Genomic DNA, 18,204 nt, shown 5'->3' on the forward strand with positions numbered 1-18,204 from the left:
CAGGGTCCTAGCTCCAAGCTGAAATCTCTCTCAATTTATTGCTCTTTCAGCTATTGTTTTCTTCTGGATTTGTTGGAGTCTGACTCTGTGCATGCCCAGCTTAGGAGTCAGTCAGCCACTTGAGAGAAATTTGTTCACAGAGTTTTGGCTTTTTCTCTGTGGTTTCCTTCTCTCCAGTATTTTGACCCTTAAGTCCCAGCCACTTAGAGGATTCTGAACTCCTACCTGTATATTTTCAGCCCAATAAGATACTGCTTTCTGCAAGGGCTCAATTCTTCTGGGCCACAATTTGGACAGTCCCCTCAGAAAAAAATCTAGGCTGGAGCTTCCCTGTGTACTTCTCTTTTCTCAAAGATTGTAGCCCCCCATTTCCTCACTGTATTAGTTACTTTCTAACCCCTCAAAAGATATTTTATCTAGTTTTTATGCTTTTATTTCAGCGTAAATACAAATTTGCATTTGTACTCGTATTTGGGATCAGAATCCTCCCCAATTTCATGTATATATAGGGCCTGCAGGGCCTTATCTGATCTGGCCCTTGATGGGTCCTCTGGCTCCTTCTTCTAGTCCCCTCTTTCCTCATTTCAATGCAGCCACATAGGCCTTCATTCTGAATGCTTATTCCCTTGTCTTGAAGTTGCACTTGTCATTAACCTTTGCTTTTGGAACTCTTTTGTTTTGGTCTAAATGTTTTTGTCCCCCGCCTAAATTCATATGTTAAAATCCTAATGCCCACTGTGATGGTATTAGGAGATGGGGCCTTTGGAGGTGCTTAGATCATGAGAGTAGAACCCTCATGAATGAGATTAGTGTTCTTATAAAAGAGAACCCACAAAGCTCCCAGCTCCTTCCACCCTGTGAGGACACAGTTAGAAGTTGGCTGTCTGCAACCCATAAGAGGGCCTTTGCCAAAACCTGACCATGCTACCACCCTGATCTTGGACTTCTAGCCTCCAGAACTGTGAGAAATAAGTTTCTGTTGTTTATAAGCCACCCAGTGTGTGCTATTTTGTTACAGAAGTCTGAACAGACTAAGTATCTTTAGATCTGCCCCTCCCTTTTTTTTTTTTTTTTTACAAATTTATGCCAATTCACTCTTAACTCAATGATTACTAGCTGCCTTTATATAGAATCTCCTCCCCACCCCAGTCATCCCATTTATCTTTTCTTTCTTTCTTTTTTTAAAAAAAATATTTATTTATTTATTTGGCTGTGCCAGGTCTTAGTTGTGGCATGTGGGATCTTCGCTGCAGCATGTGAGATCTTTAGTTGCAGCATGCAAACTCTTATTGTGGCATGTAGGATCTAGTTCCCTAACCAGGGATCGAACCCGGGCCCCCTGAATTGGGAGTGCAGAGTCTTAGCCACTGGACCACCAGCGAAGTCCCTATCTTTTATTTTCTCCATAGTACTTATACTATCTGAAATTATCTTGCTCTTTATTCACTATCTTATTGTTTATCTCTCATATAATGCGTGACATTATTTTAAAAAAATGCTCAACACATATCTATTGGATGAGTTACGGAAGTGAGGATCAAGAAACAAATGGGACAGTAAAGGGTAAAATGAATTCCTAGTTTGTGATAGAGACAGTCTGTTTTTATTGAAAAGTCACTGAGTCCAGGCGACCCAGGTCAGGTCAACCCTCTTCCCACTGGCCTGTGGGTTTGTGCTTTCTGTAAAGTCTGACTTGCCTGACATAGCCTGAGCTGGCCAGGTTCCCAGATTTCTCTCAGTTTCTTGCTTGTTGGTCACTGTGATTTCAGGATAGGCACATATACTCGTCCCTATCTCCAGAGGCAGTCTGTGGCCGGGTCCAGGGTTTCCTCACTGCAGGCTGTGAGATGGGCAACTGCTGGCTTCTCTTAGCGGATTGTCAATTTCTGGCCTTAAACTGGCTTAAAAAATAAACTCCTACTTGTTGTCTGTGCACATAGAGACCCATCATTGAAAATTAATGACCCTTATCCAGTGGTTAGGACCCTGTGCTTTCACTGCCGAGGGCCTGGGTTCAATCCCTAGTCGGAGAACTAAGATCACACAAGCTGCGTGGCATGGCCAAAAAAAATTAATTAATTAAACAATTAAAAAAAGTAATGACCCTAAGTGACTTTTCAAGAACTTCAGGTCTGAGATTTACCTATGCCACATATCTGTTAAGGAACATGTAATTTATCTGTTCTACCCTGGGCTGTCTTGGTCAATGCTCAAGGCTGGCAGCAGCCTTAGCACCACATTATGGCAGTAGCAGGAGTGAGTTTTGGTAGAGATGTCAACATGTCCTCATTCCTAGAGATAGAGGCCTGTGTCAGCCACAGTGGGCAGTTTGTACCCCTAAAATATTCTCAGTTTCAGGGGTTCCTTTATGAGGCCCATGAGCCCCCACCCAACCTCTCAGGTTCTAGTTATGTCTGGTCTTCACTGCCCATTTGTGGGTCAGGACAGCAGAAGCTGCATTTTTGAACATGGATGACCAGTGGGAATCACATGTCCCAAGCTGCCCTCACTCCCCAACATGGTATACTGGCAGAGTGGGATAAAAGTGCACCACGCCAAGTGAGAGGCCAGGGGTTCTGGTCCCAGGCTGGCAAAGTTCATCCTGGGCAGGACATTTAACCCTGCTGTGCAGAACTGTTACCATCTCTGCCATTCTTCAGGTGAGTGAGAACCCAACTCAGGCCTGATGCATGGCTCAGATGACACAATAGATGTGAAGATGCTTTAGGAAGATAACATCTCTCCTATGGAAAAGGAGGGGACACTGGTGTTAAGTGAAACAACCATCCCTGCCTATAGTGCTTGCTGAAGATGCTGCATGCAGGTCAGCAAGACAGTTATGAGGCACAGACTTAACCTGAGGCCTCAAAGACATGTTTTGTTATTTTCTTTCCCTCCTTGAAACATGAGTTTAAATTCTGGCTTAAAATCTGCCTCACATGCAAAGGGCTTCCCAGTTTATTCATAATACTGGCTATAACTTTTTGAATTCCCTATTGTGGGCCAGGCACTTTATTATTTCTAATCTTCACAATTATACATTAGAGCTCCTCCTTTCCTTTCTCAGACTAGAAAAATGAGGGTCAGAGAAGTTAAAGGACTTGCCTAGTCTGCCGAAGAGCAAGGATTATAACAGGCTCTTTTCTTATTCTGGAACCAGTGCTCCTAACCCTGATTCAATGCTGCCTCCTTTTCTGGGTAAGAGAGGCTTTTGGGGCCGGTGGAAGGAAGCAAGGAGAAATGCAAGAAGGAGGTTCTTAGATGCCGGAATACACCTGATCGTGTAAAGTTCACCTCTACACATAAAGTTTTTTTCTCATTGAACGGATGACATACTCTACCGGCCATCTTGGTTGTGGCAATCCCAATCCTTTTTTATTTTTCTGTGACGACAACCAAGGGAATTAGGCAAAGCTGCCCTACCCAGATATCTTAAGGAGCACCAGGAACGCCTCCGGCAAAGAGCGCAGCTTTCCCGCCCGCCGAGGTCCGGGGCGTGGGCCATTCGGAGCTCGGCCACTCCCGGAATTTGCTCCCAGCTGGCGGGTCTGGGCCGGCAGGAGAAGGGATCGGACGGACCCCGCCGGGCCCCGCCCGACTCCCCGCCCCCTCATTTAAATACGCCGCGCCGGCGGGTGCGTCGAGCTCGCCGCGGACTCAAGATGGCGGCGTGTGGACGTGTACGGAGGATGTTCCGCTTGGCGGCGGCGCTGCACCTACTGCTGCTCGCGGCGGCCGGGGCCGACAAACTCCAGGGCCAGGGAGGCCACAGCCCAGGCCAGGGCCCGGGGGCCAACCTTCTGCCCCTCGGAGGGCAGCCTGGAGGCGGCGCTCTAGGGGGTCAGCTCCAGCTGCCTCAGTCATCTCAGTTCCAGCAGCAGCAGCAGCCGCAGCAGCAACAACCGCCTCAGCAGCCGCAGCCGCCTTTCCCGGCGGGTGGGTCTCCGGCCCGGCGGGGCGGATCAGGGCCTGGCGGGGCTGGCGGGGGCTGGAAGCTGGCGGAGGAAGAGTCCTGCAGGGAGGACGTGACCCGTGTGTGTCCCAAGCATACCTGGAGCAACAACCTGGCGGTGCTGGAGTGCTTGCAGGACGTGAGGGAGGTGAGGAGGCAGGACGGGGCCGGGAGGTCCAGGCCTGCTGCGGGCCCGAGGGTGTCGCCGGCCTTGGAAGCCGCTGACGATGGTCTGCTGCTTCTCTCGCTTCCTCTGAGCTGCGCTCGCTCCTTCCCTCTCTGCCCCTTGCTCCCCGGCGCATTCCAAGAAGGGGACCCCACCCCCACCTTTCATTACCTCTGGGTGCGGGGGTCTGGGACGCAGACCCCAGCTCCCGGCTGCAGTCGGCGAAGGCCCAGAGCGTGTTTATATTTGCTCCGGTCTTTTGTGTGATGCTCTGAGCGCGGTGGCTCCTCGGTGAAAACCTGTTTAGGATTTTGCCATCCGTTTCGACTTGGATAATTTGTAGCGACCCTTTTAAACATGAAAAATGGTTGGCGTACTTCAGCTGTTAAAGAATGCCGTGCTGTTTATTGGCAGTAGATAATGTTTGTTTAGGTAACTGGTTCTATTCTGATGTGTATTGTAGACAGCAACCGAATTTACTGTCTTTACTGTAATTCAAAAACTCCTATTATTTACCAGCTGCTGAAAGTAATATATGCTTTTCTTTCCCTTCTTCTTCTTCATTTCTTTTGGTCAATTTGTAATGAATCTCAAGTGTAAGCTATTACTCCAAGTGATTTAGAGTCCCAGAGCTTGAAAAGTTGGGGCAGTATTTGAAGATGGATTGTGGGGTCTTTGCCCTTCTGACGTCTGAATATGATTTTAACAGTACCTTTTAATGCAGTCTAGGTTTGATGTTGTTTGATGTGATTCAGTTAAGTAACAGAGAATTTCTTCTCTGGATTTAATGCTGCAGACATAAGTGCATTTTTGACAGTTACCAAAGTTTGGGAGCAAATCTGGTAGGGATACTTTTTTTTTTAAGGTTTAGGTATGTAGAATTAGGCCCAAAGGTTGACAGGTAGAATGAAGCCACCGCTGGATACAATTTTATTTGGGAAATTGTTAAGAGAATTTTCTAAGATGTTCATGGTCATAGGAAAACCACTGGGTTGTTGAAAAATGCTAGTCTTGGCAGTTTTTTTCCCTCCTCATCCCCCTGTGATATTTGCTCTGGTATTCCACGCAGAGTAATTCACAGGAGGAAAAGATATACATGCTCAGGAGACAGCGAGAAGGGAAATTTCTAGAGCCACTAGAAATGTGGGGCCTTAGATGACTTATCTACAACTTGAAAACTAGGAAGATAATCCCTTGTTATTCTTTATTCTTCAACTACTCCTCTAGTCGATAACAGCTATGATTCTTAACTCTGTCAAGCTTCTTGAAATTTTCTATTTGGCCTTCGAGGATATATAATAGATGCTGTTCTCTCAAACTAGGATCCTAATATTGAAGACCAATCATTTGGTTAAGCAGTTTGTGGTAGAAACAGGATGTTTTTAGGGAAAGTGGCAAAAAGTGGCCCATTCAAGGAGTACATGTCTCTTTACATGCATTAGGGACATTTGGAAACAGTCACTCACAGGAGCAGTCTTCCTTTGTCATGCATGTAGAAGTGTGTAGCAGCATATATAATCTGTAAATAACTTAGCTTTGACCACTTTTGGAGTCTGTTTAATTTGGTAGGTACTATCTTTCTTGCATTAGTTAGTGTAAAGATCCTGGCCTGAAAATGTAGTCCCTGTTCCACCTTTGACTGTAAGATTCTCAGCAAGGGTATTCTTTTGGTAACTACATTTTTCTTCCTTTATAGGGATTTAAACTCTTTGAAGGTAGTTACTAGGTCCTGTATTTCCTTTGTAACTTTTCAGAGTACCTAATTCAGTGCTGAGACTCAGTGAATAGTGTTGACTGATTGAAGGTGAGTAAGCTAATGGAGCCCGGATTATGCTCTAGAGAAAGAAAAGGTGTCATGTAAATTGGAAGAGGGGGTTTGGGGGGGGCAGGGGTTTCCAAATTTCCAATTTAATTAATTTTCCTCCAATTTTATATACATAAAAATTGAAAGAATAGTATCATGAACACCTGTGTATATTCTTTAGGAATATATCTTCTTTTTTTCCTTTAAAGACAGCAAAAAGAAATTTTATTCCGCTTAGAGAATTAGTTAAATCTCAATTATGTGTTTGAAAGAGCATAACGATTAAAAACGTAAACTAGCTAGGCACATTTGAAGTGAAAGTGTGGAATATGTTTTGTATGTGCTTTTTGATAAGTAGGACAGTTTGATAGGAAAGTAGACATTTGTGCTTCTTTATCCTTTTGGATACATCTTTAGGGAAGATTGTTCTCTGTGTTCTTGCTATTAGAATTATGAAAAGGCAAAGCATGTGAGTATTTAAATGGTAGTATAGTAAACCACATTTTTATTTTGAAACAACGTGGGTAGGTTAAGTCTTAAGTTCAGATATTTTAAGTTTCTCTTTAGTGTTCAAAGTTATATACTAATTCACTTAGAGAATCTATTTGAAGGTATTTATACTTACCTTTAAATAATTTCAGCGGATACTTTCCGTTTGTCTAATGCATCGTATGCCACCAAATTAAAATTTTATGTGTGAACTATATTAAAACTGCACATAGACTAAGATTAGTTCACAGCTTTTTCTCCTTTTGGCCACTATTTTAAGGCTGTATGTTGTGGGGGATTCTTTTTTTAACCCTGTCAGCTGAGTCATACTTTTTAAAAGGTGAAGTATACCCAGCGGGTCCCCTGTTACATAGTGGGTATATTAGCAGTAATGATGGATAGTAGTCCTGGTTACGTGTGTGTGTACGTATATGTAGTTAGTAGTAGTTCTAGTCATAAGAATATATAACTAGAAAGTATAAGGGTAAAAAGGAAAAATACATCCTGGGCTGTTCTACCAGGTGGAGGAGAAGTAATACCAAAAGTATTACTGTCTAGTATTTGATAAAGAAATAAGATATGCTTTATGTTGAGAGTAATTTTAAAATAGTTTATATATTTTTGGCTGAAATGACCAACAGTATCTTTTTCTTTTTTTTTTTTTAATAGATTTATTTATTTATTTTTGGCTGTGTTGGGTGTTCGTTGCTGCATGCGGGCTTTCTCTGGTTGCGGCGAGCGGGGGCTACTCTTCGTTGCGGTGCACGGACGTCTCATTGTGGTGGCTTCTGTTGTTGCAGAACACGGGCTTTAGGCGCGCGGTGTGCTCAGTAGTTGTGGCACACGGGCTTAGTTGCTCCGCGGCATGTGGGATCTTCCTGGACCAGGGCTCAAACCTGTGTCCCCTGCATTGGCAGGCAGATTCTTAACCACTGTGCCACCAGGGAAGTCCCAACCAATAGTATCTTGTGTTTAGAAGTTGCAGATGGACATGTTGGTTCTTTAGAAGTTTATTAGTGATGTGCATAGTTTTTCTTAGGTTGTTTTTTTTTGTTTGTTTGATTTTAAAAAAAGAAACAAAAAACTTTCTAATATGGAAAATTTCAAACATAAACACAAATAGAATGGTATGATGATTCCCCACATATGCATCACCCAGCTTCAGCTATCCTCATTTTTTTTTTTTTTAAATCACGGGGGTTGGGAGAATGGATATTTTAAAGCAAGTTCCAAACACTGTCATTTCTGTTATAAATACTTCAATGTGAGTCTCTGATAAGGACTTTAAAAAAAAAACCAGAATCTAATTGTTATTTTTTAGTATTTGAAAGCATTGTGAGTATTTTTTCTGAATTTCTTGGTACCTTGTCTTGATATATCACTTTCAGGTTATAAATTTGTGACCACTATCTCTAAACTATGCACAGAGTGAATGCTTTGTAAATATTTATTTAAGATGGACTATTTTACATATTGAACAGGAATTAATATTTCAACATTACAGACTGTAAACTTACTTTCAAACTCATAGGTGAACATTTTATTCTATTCTTAGCCTTTCTCTTAACTGTACGTATCCTAAGATAGTATGCCATAATGTCTGTATTATCTCATTTATCCTTTGAGGTGAATAGTGTTATTATCTTAGTTGAGAAACAGGCTCAGAGAGATGAAGTAATTTGTCCAGTGTTATATCCTAAGTTGTAGGGGTGGTATTCAGCAAGTTCTCTTTGACTTCAAAGATTGTATTCTTTCTAATCTGCCATGGATGGTTGCAGCTAGGGAAATTAGTATGTGGCTGTTGAGAACGCCAGGGGTTCATAAGCGCACACAAAAGGAGAAGAGTCACCTGCAATTAGACTCTTCTTTTCTTCACTACCAAGAACAGCTGGGGGCTTCCCTGGTGGCGCAGTGGTTGAGAATCTGCCTGCCAATGCAGGGGACACAGGTTCGAGCCCTGGTCTGGGAGGATCCCCCATGCCGCGGAGCAACTGGCCCCGTGAGCCACAATTACTGAGCCTGCACGTCTGGAGCCTGTGCTCTGCAACGAGAGGCCGCGATAGTGAGAGGTCGGCGCACTGCAATGAAGAATGGCCCCCCGCTTGCTGCAACTAGAGAAAGCCCTCACACAGAAATGAAGAACCAACACAGCCATAAATAAATTAATTAATTAAATTAAAAAAAAAAAAAAAGAACAGCTGGGTAGGAGCAGCATCTTTGCATTGGACTATTGTCGATTTCTCAGGTGGACAGACTGGCATTATTAGACAAAGCTAATTTAATTACTAGTCTGAGTCCATTACAAGTAGAGTTTCTGCTTCATGAAAAGATTTTCAGATCCCATCTCACCTTAAGCAGAATTTGTACTGGTATAATGGAAGAATTTAGATATATTCCCCTACTATTTGTATTGAATCAATGGAACACCACAAAGAGTAAACTAGGACTAGAGCTGGCACTGCCAGTAACTAATTCTATGACTGTGAGCAAGTCAGTTTACCACTCGAGTCTCAGTTTCCTCATGTGTTAAATGAGAGGTTTAGGAAATAGTACAATTTACAATTTCTAAGATTCCTATTATTTAACCTTTATGAGTTGTTTCCTGTGTATATTCTCTGTATGTATGTATTTTATAGTTTCTAGGATTTATATGTGTGACATCTCCTGGTTCCTTATTCATTCACAGGTGAAATAGTGAAATGAATAATGCAAACAGCAGTTAATCCAAACATCGTTTGGCTTTAGGATACATCATGATTGTTTTGTTTGAGCCAATATGGAATTTCCTCCTATGCTGACTCTCAGTGGTTGGAAGCAGTCTAACCACATAATCAAGGCTTATTTATTTATTTTTTTTGCGATACGCGGGCCTCTCACTGTTGTGGCCTCTCCCGTTGCGGAGCACAGGTTCCGGACGCGCAGGCCCAGTGGCCACGGCTCACGAGCCCAGCCGCCCCGCGGCATGTGGGATCTTCCCGGACTGGGGTACGAACCCGCGTCCCCTGCATCGGCAGGCGGACTCTCAACCACTGCGCCACCAGGGAAGCCCCTCAAGGCATTATTGATCTCCTATTATGCACTTATCATTGTGGAAGAACACTAGTACTTTAAGACACTACCATTCCTTACACTTGGTTTCATAAATGGGATTGTGATCAAGAAACAGTTATATAAGAGAGTGTTCATCACTTGGTGTCACACAGACAGTAAATTCTTTAGGGCAATGAAAAGACACAAAATTAGGATGTAGACTTGGATGGAACTCCGCTCTGCTACTCTTGGCTTAAAAATCTTATCACTTTTTTTTTACCCTTAAGTAGGGACAGTTTAGTCCTGTTGTAAGTGAAGATATACATGAGTTCTTGAGTTTGATGTGCTAGTTACATTTTTCTTTTTTATGTTAAACAAAATATGTCACCATTAAAGTAGGCAGTACTAACACATATCACCAGAAATCATCTTGCTTACCACCTATGGTACATGCTTTGGAAAATTCTAAGACTGGATTATCGCTTAAGATCCTTCCAGCTCTGGTACTTTGTGATTGTCATCTGTAGAAATACAAAACATTGCAAGGGAATCATAAGCACAAGTGAAAAGGGAAGATGCTTTGAGAAATTAAGGGGGCTGTACTGACTGTACTGAAGTAGAGAGTTTGAGAATTTTTTCAGAATCCATATTATAAAAGGGTCTTGCATACACCACTGTCTTGTTCTCCAAGTAAAGCCCAGAAATGGGATGTGTTTTTATCCCTGAGATAAAAATATTCCCACAGATAAATGAGTTACCTGTAAAATAGCACTGTCACTTATGGAAGGAACTTTTTAAGAAGCCTCTTGATAAGACTGCTTTACAGTATATAGTTGCTGAAAAATTTCATTGCTCTTTGGAAGAAAATAAAATACTCGATCAGTCCAAGAGATAAGATGATACATTTCTCCTAATGTATTCAAAACAAATTTCATCAGCAGCAATCCTCCCAAAAAACTTCTCCTGCTTATATGAGAAATGTATGTAGTATTTTAAAAAGAAGCAGTTAAAATGGCTTGTAGGATGTCATGCAAATTAATTTTTCTTCCTTCAGCAAACATTTATTGAATACATACTGTGTACAAGACACTGTGCTTAGTGTTAAAGGTTACAAATATTGATAATAGCTAGCATTTATCGAGGGCTTTTTGTGTGCACTGCCCTAAGGGACCAGATGTTCTCTAGGTGTTATATCTCATTTAATCCTATGAGAGATATATCATTAGTATTATTTTAATTATTACTATTTTTTAAATGAGGGAACTCCCTCAGGGCCAGTAAGTAGTGGAATTGATATTTGAAAGCAAGTCTGTCCAACTGTAAAATGGCTCATTCCCCCTCCCCCTATGCCTGTGGTAGTCACCAGCTATATATGTTGCTACTGAGCAGTTGAAATATGAGTACTCTGAGTTGAGATGTGCTGTAAGTGTAAAATGCACACTTGATTTTAAAGACTTAGAACACACAGGAAGGTAAACTATCTCAATTTTTGGGGGGGGCAGGGGTGCGCTGCACAGCTTGCAGGATCCTAGTTCCCCCACCAGCAATCGAAACCGGGACCTCAACAGTGAAAGCACAGAGTCCCAACCACTGTACTGCCAGGGAATTCCCGTCTCAGTTTTTATATTGATTACATGTTTGAATGATAATATTTTGGATATATTGGGTTAAAAACATTATTAAAGCCAGTTTTACCTTTTATTTTTTAATGTGACTACTAGAAGACATAAAATAATATATGTGGCTTCCATTATATGTCTGTTGGACAGCACTGATCTGGAAGAAGAAAAAGGTATCTTTATTAAAACTATAATACAAGTTACAAAGTAGTAAGTACCATAAGAGAAGGATAAATTAAATGATATGTGCATATGGTAGAGGAAATGGTTGGGAGAATCAGAAAAAAACTCTTCACTGCTTTTCAGTCTTAAATCGATATTCATATCATGAAATTCTTAATTTAGCCACCTTAAAATGCCTGGTTAATAGGTGGATGTTATTTTTCTCATGCCAACTTTATGAGTTGTAAAGGGGTACAGTAGCTCCTTCAGATTAAGAGGAGCTGTACTCATAAAACTGGAAGCCAGTAAGTGACTCATCTTTATTTGATTGAGTTAGATATATTTAAAACTTAAGAAAGAATGTCAAGTGATGGCCCTCAGAACTGTGCCGGTACTAACCCTTGTATCTGCATTAAACTGGAGTGTGGAGGAACAAGAGTGTGGACTGGATTCTAAAAACAATGAATTAGGAGAACCAGACATTTATTTTCATTCAGTTTTAATAATTTTACTGAAATTAGAATATTATGTTAGATCGACTGCATGGTGTTTACAGTACCTATAAATTCTCCTGTTGAAGCCTTGAATAACATTATAACTCTATACAGGGGGAGTCATAGTGAAAATGGGTACTTGGTTGAATTCCTGGATCTGTATCCTTGTAAAATAGAACAAAGAACAAACTCTTAAAACATTTTTGTGTTCCTTTAAAAAAAAAATAACAAATGTGATGTATAGTTAAAATCATAAGGAAGATAAACAGTGAAGTGAAATGATATGTGAGAGAAATTAACCAGGAGAATGTGTGTATGTTATAAATCAATTCAAATGCAGAGTTACCAAAAAAAATGAAAGAAAAAAATCATGTTTAAAGAAAATGCTCTGATGTCTAGGAAGGTTTCATTTGTAACTTAAGTTAACGTAGAAAGACAGACTGCAAGTCACTTAACAGAATTCCCAAAGTTCCTACGCTGGCCAAATCAGCTCCGTAATGTGATAAACAACATAAAGTGAACAAAAACTTCAAGGAGTGAGAAGGGAATGTAATGGAGAGTTTTAATCATGCACAAAGTCTGCCATTTGTTAATTAATGCCATCTACTGCGCATACTTGTTGCACATGAAATAATCAGCAGAGATAAGGTTCTATAGTCATGTGGAGCTCATCATAGGAGGAGCAGTGTGGTGAGTGGTAAAAGAGTGGGCTCTGGAACTGCAGTCCTGGATTCAAATCCTAGCTCACTTAACACTTATTGTGCCCTTGGACAGATTTATCTCTTCAGCCTTCACTTTTCTTATGTGTAAAATTGAGGTATGAAACCACTCCCACAGGGTTATGAAGAGGATGAAAAACATTTAAATATATAGGGCATCCATCAAATTGCACTTGCCCATCAGTGGTCTTTCTGCCCTTTGTTGTTGCAGATGACGTCCTTCAAGATATGGCTTTATGTTCACCTTCTTAAGAGAAATCTGAAGTAAATTGTAATGTGCCACACCTTTTATTATAATCCTTCCAAGACTTCTTCAAGAAAGCTGTAGTTGAACTTACCTGAAGAGTAGTAAGGTCAAAAACTTTTTATAGGACTTCCCTGGTGGTGCAGTGGTTAAGAATCCGCTTGCCAGTGCAGGGGACATGGGTTTGAGCCCTGGTCCGGGAAGATCCTACATGTTGCAGAGCAACTAAGCCCATGCACTGCAACTACTGAGCCCGAGTGCCACAGCTACTGAAGTCCGCGTGCCTAGAGCCTGTACTCTGCAACAAGAGAAGCCACCCAATGAGAAGCCCGGGAACCGCGAAGAGTAGCCCCCGCTCACTGCAACTAGAGAAAAGCCCGCGCGCAGCAACAAAGACCCAAGGCAGCCAAAAATAAAAATAAATAAATAAATAATTATTAAAAAACAAATAATAAAGGTAGTATTTTAAAAAAAACTTTTTATAGAGTCTTTACCAGGTATTTAAAATGTGTACACTTTGAGGTTGTGGAGTGCAAAGGACTTAATTCTCTGGGTAAAGCAATTCAGTTCTACCAAATGTTCTTTCATTCTCTTGGCCTAAATGATGCCTAAATTTGGAATATACTGCCTATCAGACAAAGGAAATCTCTGTTCTTTGATATAAGAGGAAAAAAAATTAGTTCTTCTATTTCTGAAGACTGTGTTGCTTAAAACATCCTCCCTCTGTAGAATGGAATGACTAAGTAACTTTTATTAGCTGAGAAACAGAAGGCATTGATTGTTATCTTTTTGCCCTTTGTAAAACCAGATAATATAAAAATCACTTAAATTTTCCTGAAAGTTGGCAACTTTTCAGAGGGAAAGTAAAATGTAAGGACTTTTATGTTGCTAAGGTGGGAACATCTTCTGGCCTATGAAACAGTCTATATTGAGATATAAATACATAAATTAATCATACATTAAGGACAGCACAAAATATTCTCAGTATGTAAGCCTTCTTTCTGAGGTAATTAGGTAGTAGAGTTAGTTTTGAATAATTTTGAAATAGACAAAATTCCACAATCTCGGGACTTCCCTGGGGTCCAGTGGTTAAGACTCCGCGCTCCCAATGCAGGGGCACAGGTTCAATCCCTGGTCGAACTAAGATCCCACATGCCACATGGTGTGGCAAAAAAAAATCCACAATCTCTTATTAAAACGCTGACGTGTGTATAGATAAAAGCTTTTAGTGTGTAGAGTTGTTGGTTTTCTTTTAAATCATTATAAGAAGTTTCAAGAATTTATACAATTGTATATTGATTTTCAACTTTTAAGTATCATCTAAAACAGGAGAAATTAGAGCAGTGAAAGCGGAAGTCAGATGAGATTGGTATGGTTCCTTTCCTCTTTTGGAAACAAATTCACATTCTTTAGCCCATGGTCTCAGGCTGCTTCTCCATTCTCCAGCTCTGCTTCCCACTAGCTTCCTACATGATATCCTACTGATCACTACCTTTCCCCCAAGTCGTTTAATGGTATTGGCTTCCAGAGAGTGCCAGTTACAGCTGTTGAGTTTTTATGTAAATATTTTGTTGGCAAAGATTTTATATTCAGTGATTTGAGAAGTTTCTGCCCCAGACTGTTGCTCATTACCTTTCCCTTTGCACAGTCCACTGCCCCTACCCCCTACCAGTTCTCCTTTAAGCATTGTTTTCTGGCTTGTTTTTACTAGCAGACAGAACCATAAGAATTCTAATATTTGATCATATTTGATTTATAAAAAGCAGTTTCATATGGTTCAGTCTGTTGTTCATCTTGCTCAGATTTTGAGTAAGCAGTATATGCTTCTGTAGCAATATCATTGTTTCCTTTTGTATCATCTTAAACTCTAGAGACAGGAGAAATTTAGTCATTTTAGTGTAGGGCTTTCACCTTGGGAGTCTTCCTGAAATTTTTTTCCCAGCTTCTCATTTGGTTTATCTGCCCCTAGGACCAAAAGAAGAGTACCATTGTAGATTGTTTTATATTTTTACTCATTAATTTGTGAAATATTTACTGAGCACTCACTGTAGGGGTTAATTAATAAGCAAGATGATTATTTGGCATAAAAAAGGTGACATGAGAGTTTTGTTTCTTAAAAAATAATGTATTCTGAAAAACTTTTCTTACCTCTCTTAAAATAGGGGAAATGTGGAACCAGGTATAAATGTCAGGGAAGAACTCACCAAATATACTTGCTTTTTAAAAATTGAGTATTGACCTAACAACCTTGTCCCTAAATATTTAGTTACTCTGAGTTAAGTTGCTAGCTAACATTTAGTTTATGGAACCCTTTTAATCTCATTTGCAGTTCTTGATAATGGTATATGGTAGATAGGACAGATAACAGCTGTATTTTACAGGCAGAAAAACCACAAGAATCAGATGGATTGTGATTTGGCCAAGCCTTGTAAGTATTAAGAAACAGAGCTTAGACGCCAACTCAAGCCTTTTTAAATTTAAAGCCTCTGTTTTTCCGTGTTACCACATTGCTTCTCTGATAATTTTCACATTTACATAAATGATATATTTTCATATTTTTAATGTATTTTTATAGTCCATTTTTATTTAAATCTGCCAACCAATATTTGAACACATACTGTGTGCCCCTATTTCTTAAAATAATTTTTCTGTTCTCCTCTCCTGGGTGCTAATCTTACACAGGTTAAATTGCTTGCTATTGTCTCACAATCATGAGGTTCTTTTCTTCACCCTCCTCTCCCCACCAACAGTGGGGTTGGGTTTTTTTTTTCCTCTCTGTTTCATTTTGGATTATTACTATTGCTGTAGTTTTAGGTTCATAGGTCTTTTCTTCTGTGGTTTCCAGTCTGCTGTTAGTGCCATCTGTCCAGTATATCTTTTGTTTTAGATACTCTATTTTTCATCTGTAGAAGTTTGATTTGGATCTTACATATATATTCCATTTCTCTCTTCGTTATGTTCATATTTTCCTTTACAACCTTGAATGCATTTGTAACAGCTGTTTTAAAAAGGTCCTCATCTGCTAATTCCATCATCTGTCATTTCTTGGTCTTTTTCCACTGATTAATTTTTCTTCTGGTGGTCACATTCCTACTTCTTTGCATGTGTGGTGTTTTTTTTTATTGGGTGTTGGTCATTGTGCATTTTACATCTTTGCTGAATTTGGTCGAATTCTCTTAAAGAGTGTCAGATTTTGTCTGGCACACAGGTTACGTGGAGATCAGTTTGATCCTTTTGAGGCTTGCTTTTAAACTTTGTTAGGGCAAGTCCAGAGCAGCCTTTAGTCTATGTCTACTTTAATTCTGCTGCTGAGATGTGACTCTTCTGGGACTCTACCCAATGTCCCAAGTTATGTGAGGTCTCTCCTTTCTGGTTGGTGGGAATGAACTACTCCCTGCCTTGTGAGCTTCAAGAATTATTTGGCATATTTGCTTCTCATTGTTTCATTTTCCACTGCATACACATAGGATAGGACTTGACTCAGGGCGATCCCTCTGAAGATCTCCTGGGATCTTTGTACAGCTCTCCTTTCCATTACTCTCTCTGTCTTGCAAATTGTGGCCGCCTTGGATCCCCTGAACTTTGATTTCTCTCCTCTGTAGCAAGTACACTAGAGTCTGTTTGGGTTCCTCCTCCCTGTGCTGCAGCCTAGAAACCACCTCCTGGCAGTAAGATGGGGTGATCGTCAGGTTCACATTGTTTCACTTCTTCCAGGGATCATAGGCTTATGCTGCCTGTTGTCCAGTGACTGAAAATTATTTCATATATTTTGTCTAGTTAATTACTATGGGGGCAATTTCTGTGGTAATTAATCCTTTGTGAGCAGAAGTAGAAATCACCATCCATTGAAGTTTAACTTCTGACCTATCAAATGGAAATGAATAGAAGAATTTGTTAGAAAAGGAGATTGAGCATTATTTATTAAAATTGCAAATGTATATATCTATCTTTTGAGCTAACAATCCTACTTCTGAAAATTAATACATAACAGTATTATCAGTGTGTAGGAGGTATTTAATTGAATTTTTTTTTTTTTTTTTTGGTAATAGCAAACAATTGGAAGCAACCTAACACCTTTCAGTAAGGAAGTGATTAAATAAATTTATTGTGCATCAATACAATGAACTATTGTATTACTGTGGAAAAGAAACTCTTTATGTCAGGTATGGAAAGAGCTCCAGATCTGTGACTAAATTAAGAAAGTAGGGGCTTCCCTGGTGGCGCAGTGGTTGAGAGTCCGCCTGCCGATGCAGGGGACGTGGGTTCATGTCCCGGTCCGGGAGGATCCCACATGCCGCGGAGCGGCTGGGCCCGTAAGCCATGGCCACTGGGCCTGCGTGTCCGGAGCCTGTGCTCCGCAACGGGAGAGGCCACAACAGTGAGAGGCCCGCATACCGCAAAAAAAAAAAAAAAAAGAAAAAAAGAAAGTAAAGTTACCGCTTTGTATAGTATACTACCTTTTTTACAATGAAAGGGGAAAAATAAGAATAGTAATATTTATTAATATTTGCTTGTATTTGCATTAGAATGCTCCAGAATGGTACAGAATGGAGGATAAAAATGGGTGGGAAACTTTCCACTCTATTCTTTTGATTTTTTTTCTTTTTGGCTGCGCCGTGTGGCTTGTGGGATCATAGTTCCCCAACCAGGGATTGAACCCAGGCCCACGGCAGTGGAAGTGCTGAGTCCTAACCACTGACCACCAGGGAATTCCCTATATTTTTGATTTTTTAAAAAAATATTTGAGCTGTATGTATGTGTTACCCGTTTAACTTATTTTTTTTTAATTAAGGTAAAGACCTTTTTTTTCCCACTGCTCATGTTGACTAAACTATCTTAGTTTGAGAGTTCCACAGGTATAATTTCATTTTGTGCCAAGGTCAGCTTGTTTGTAACTGGGTTGAGCCAAGCCTTTCACGAACTTAGAAGATAAAAGATTTCCTTAATGTATTATTTAGGGCAAAACTAACTGCCATACCAAACCCAAAACTACTAGTGGCTTAGCGCAATAGAAGTTGTGGAAGACTGTCAGCCATCTGGTGATCAGGAGACCCTGGTTCCTCCCAACTTGTGGTCCTATTTCCTAGGGCTTTAGAGTCTTCCGCTTTCAGGCAGACAAGAGAATTAGAAACCCTGCCTGCTGCTTTTTCTTTTTTTAAGTCCTTATTACCCTTCCTTCCATATAATTCACATACCATAAAATTCAACCACAAGTACTTTTTTTTTTTACTTTTGACTGCGTTGGGTCTTCGATGGTGCATGTGAGCTTTCTCTAGTTGTGGCGAGCGGGGGCTACTCTTCACTGCAGTGCTCGGGCTTTTCAATTCTCATTGCGGTGGCTTCTCTTGTAGTGGAGCACGGGCTCTAGGCACGTGGGCTTCAGTAGTTGTGGCTCATGGGCTTAGTTGCTTCGTGGCATGTGGGATCTTCCTGGACCAGGGCTCGAACCCGTGTTCCCTGCATTGGCAGGCGGATTCTTAACCAGTGCACCAGCAGGGAAGTCCTCCAACCACAAGTTCTTTTTT

The 18,204-nt window shown here is 40.6% G+C and overlaps 1 protein-coding gene across 1 annotated transcript in view; it reads left to right on the forward strand.

The window, feature by feature from the left end:
- Nucleotides 1-3,662: 3,662 nt before the first annotated feature.
- GLG1 (golgi glycoprotein 1) overlaps nt 3,663-18,204 on the forward strand; it is a 149,028-nt gene continuing 134,486 nt past the window's right edge. Inside the window, exon 1 of the mRNA XM_007462995.1 lies at nt 3,663-4,100. Coding sequence (XP_007463057.1) covers nt 3,663-4,100 — 438 coding nt within the window. The remainder of the gene's footprint in view (nt 4,101-18,204) is intronic.

The sequence above is a fragment of the Lipotes vexillifer genome, unplaced genomic scaffold, assembly GCF_000442215.2.
Source record: "Lipotes vexillifer unplaced genomic scaffold, Lipotes_vexillifer_v1.1 scaffold70, whole genome shotgun sequence".
NCBI lineage: Eukaryota > Metazoa > Chordata > Mammalia > Artiodactyla > Lipotidae > Lipotes > Lipotes vexillifer.